This window comes from Lycium ferocissimum, chromosome 1 (genome assembly GCF_029784015.1).
Source record: "Lycium ferocissimum isolate CSIRO_LF1 chromosome 1, AGI_CSIRO_Lferr_CH_V1, whole genome shotgun sequence".
Classification (NCBI taxonomy): Eukaryota; Viridiplantae; Streptophyta; class Magnoliopsida; order Solanales; family Solanaceae; genus Lycium; species Lycium ferocissimum.
The window spans coordinates 64339128-64342940 of NC_081342.1; the positions used below are offsets into that span (position 1 = coordinate 64339128).

The 3813-nt window shown below is 34.3% G+C and overlaps 1 protein-coding gene across 1 annotated transcript in view; it reads left to right on the forward strand.

Annotated features, from left to right (window-relative positions):
* LOC132066257 (uncharacterized protein At1g32220, chloroplastic-like) overlaps positions 1-1922 on the forward strand; it is a 16446-nt gene extending 14524 nt beyond the window's left edge. Inside the window, exon 11 of the mRNA XM_059459605.1 lies at positions 1823-1922. Within this exon, the coding sequence (XP_059315588.1) occupies positions 1823-1922 (100 nt within the window). The remainder of the gene's footprint in view (positions 1-1822) is intronic.
* The last annotated feature ends 1891 nt before the right edge of the window (positions 1923-3813 follow it).

Sequence of the window (3813 nt, forward strand, 5' to 3'; positions counted from 1 at the left end):
GATTAAGGTGGTATTGTACTCGTAGAGATTGAAAAAGGAAGGAGATTTTGGACAAACATTATGCCAAAGTTTATCGTGCACAATCCTCATTCGAGTTGAGGATTCATTAATAGTCAGTACACGAAGTTTTGAAGGTTGATAGCCATCTGTGTGTTTTCTAAAGAAGTAAGAAGCAGGCAAAGTGGACGACACATTATTTTTGCACTCAAGTAAGTAACCGTCTCGGCCACATAATTTTGATCTCACACCACCTCCCCAGAAAGGATACTTAACACCATGTATACTTCCACAGTTGTAAGTACCTTCACAGTTTATACTCTCCCCTTCAAACAAAAAGCTGTTAGATGATGGAATAGTGACCAAGATTAGGAGGAAAAAAGTAGTTGTGAGGTGATATAAGGATAACATAATCATTGCTGGCTCTGGAACATATGATCAATACTTCAACTTTCAAAGTTACATATCAAGAACCGATCAAACTCTCTCTCAGTCTTGTTAAAGAGCAGAATCCAAATCTAAGTCAATGGAAACAGGTGAATCGAGTAGGAAACATGTACTCGCTCCGTCCACTTTTACTTGTCACGTCATGTACTCCCTCCGTCCACTTTTACTTATCACGTTTTGCTTCTCGATCCTCGGAGATAATTAAATTAGATTAATTCAATATTTTAAAACTATAATTTAGATGTTCGGAAACTATACGAAAAATACTATATGTTGCAAATATTCTCACATTAATAAGATGAAAATATACATCTTAAAATGTTGGTCAAAGTTTATGCAGTTTGACTCTCGAAAAATTAAACGTTTCTGAAAATATTTCTTTAATGCGCTGAGAAATTGTCAACATTGAACAGCTCTCTTAACCAAGACTTTGACCTGCTATCATTAAAACGGTACCAATATTCCGTTCCATGGATTTAATTCTTTTTCCCTCTTTTGAAATTGCAAATAGAGGTAAAAAATGCATATTAATTAAGTATGAGTAAAGTTTATGTCACCGGAACCTCCTCACTAAAGGTTTGACATTTCGAAACTATATATATATATATATATATATATATATATATATATATATATATATATATATATATATTAGTGACATAATAACGAGAGAATTATACAACCATGAGGTGTGGTGGGATGGTTGGGATCCCTTCACCCTTAACCATCGGTCTCAGTTTGAGCCCCTGGAATTGAAAAAAATTATGTTGGGAGCGGCGCGTCCAAAAATGGACCACTACAATGCGCAACCCGGATTATAAGTATAACTTTTGAGAAGTCATCATGCAAAAAAATGGATCATTAGTAGCCCGCCCTTAATTATTATGACTAGGTCATGCTTGATGCTACCCCACTTTGAGATGAAGAAGCTTCATAGTATCTGCATAAATCCGCGTCTGAGATAAACTCTTAGGACTTTTGACCAACCAAATTAATGTATAAACTTGTCTAGTCACTAGTTTGACTCTTCATAGCGCATGTATATATATAAATATAAGATGCTATGAAGAGTCAAACTAGGTCATGCTTGATGCTACCCCACTTTGAGATGAAGAAGCTTCATAGTATCTGCATAAATCCGCGTCTGAGACAAACTCTTAGGACTTTTGACCAACCATAACATCTTTTATATATATATATATATATATATATATATTAATGCGAAAATTATAATACATAAATATATATTAATGCGAAAATTATAATACATAAATAAAGGAAAGTGTGCTACAATTGAAACAATATAGCCAGGCGCAGTCGGTGTGATCTCTTGATCTCTTCTCTACCTCTCAAGTAACTAACTTTGGTTCAATTGTAGCACGCTTTCCTTTATTTATGTACTAGAGGGGGATGCCTATGCTGAGCACGGGCCTAACACGTCTTACAGGTTTGAGCTCGCGATGACAACACAAGTTTAAATATGACAATTTAGAGAGATATAACTGTGAAATAATAGTGGGAGTAGACATGAAGCAAAAGGAAACAAAAGTAATAATTAATTCTATTAGTTCCAGATTTGGGGTATAGAATCCAAGTTACGGAAAAAATAAGATCACTACAATTGCTTTTGGAGATTCTTCTCCAGTTTTTCTGTCACTTCCCTAAAGAACGTCACTATTTCATTGTTGTTTTGACCAATAAATTAGCATATACGTTTCTTGCATTTGAAGATGCATTTCTTTTCTATCTTCTGTTAGAACAAGAATGATAATAATAAAAGAAATCCAAAATAAACTTGCTTGGCTTAGAGGCACGTTAAGACGTTTCTTGAAGATAGTTGGAGTCTCTCCCACGAGCAAACGTAAGAATAAACAACAACTCTATCTTCGATTCAACTAAGCCATAACAAGTAGCATTCAAGAAAGTTGCTCTTCTATTCTTGAATTGGTGATTTCACCTTTTGATCAATGTCCCTCTAAAGTTTTAAGGGGAAATTGTTTTCTTCAAGTGCTTACCTTTTCCAAAAGAATGAAACACTATTTATAGGATAAAAATTACATAACATAAAAGTTTTCATTAAATAGGATTTAAAATAGGTTCATGAATTTTTCTTAAAATACATGCAACTTTCATGTAACTTTCAAGAACCTAAAACGTAAAATACTAAATGAAGAATGTATCTTCAAATTCACATTCATTTAGTTTGGAAAACTTTTACCAGATGAAATGTTTCAAAATTAATTAAAACATTAACTTAACAATCCCCCACTTGTTTCAAGAAATTTTGAAAATATGTTTGAGACATTAATCTAGTAATATGCATCAATAATGGTGTCTTTTGGACTTGAACCATTAGCTAGTGAATACATTCTAAATCATTGACTACTTAGTGAACGAATCTTGAACTAAGTAGATCATTAAATGAAGTAGAAAAATTTTCACGCACATTACTATGTTCCGGTGAAAATCGTAATCCTTTGACACCTTACGGCCATGTGTCCTGAATCCTTTAAACTAAGTGCTTTAAGATTTTCCTGTTAAAAATCTTATTGAAGCGTCCTTCACTTCGCACTTAGCGCGGTGAATTCATCAAGAGTAACTTTGCATACTCCGACCAAATAGTCTATGAATTCATTAAAAGAATTTAATCTCATCCTCCTTTACAAAGAAAGTGTCGGTAAATCTATCAAGAGGGTTCCTACACACTCCAACCGATACCGGTTTATAGACTTATTAAGAGAATATAATCTCATGCTCCTCTACAGTAGGAATATTGGCAAATCTATCAAGAGTCGTCATACTAACTCCAACCGAGATCGGTCTTATAGATTTATTAAGAGAATAGAATCTCAATCTATGCACATTTACTCACTCTTTGAAGAAATAGAAATTTTATTGATGTGCTCCACAACTGTAACTTTACTTGTTTTTCCCTTTGAACCTAAGATTACATCATTACAACAGGCTTTATTCCCATCCCTTTACAAGTTTCCATTACTAACTCTTTGCCTAATCCTTTAGACAAAGGATCTGCTAGATTAAATCTGGACTTCACATATTGAAGCGATATTATGGCATCCTCCAATAGTCTTTTCACATGATTGTGTTTGAGACGAACTTGCCTCGATTTGCCATTGTAACAATCACTTGAAGCCCGAAAAATAGCAGCTTTATTATCACAATAGATAGTCAAAGGTGGCATTGGCTTACTCCACATAGGAATATCTATTAGCATACTTCGCCGCCGCCTTCTTCTCCACAGAAGACATAGCTATAAATTCGACTCCATGGTTGAGTGAGTAATACATGTCCGCTTCTTTGATTTCCAAGAGATTGCTGCTCTCCGACCAAAGTGAAAATCCAAGCAAG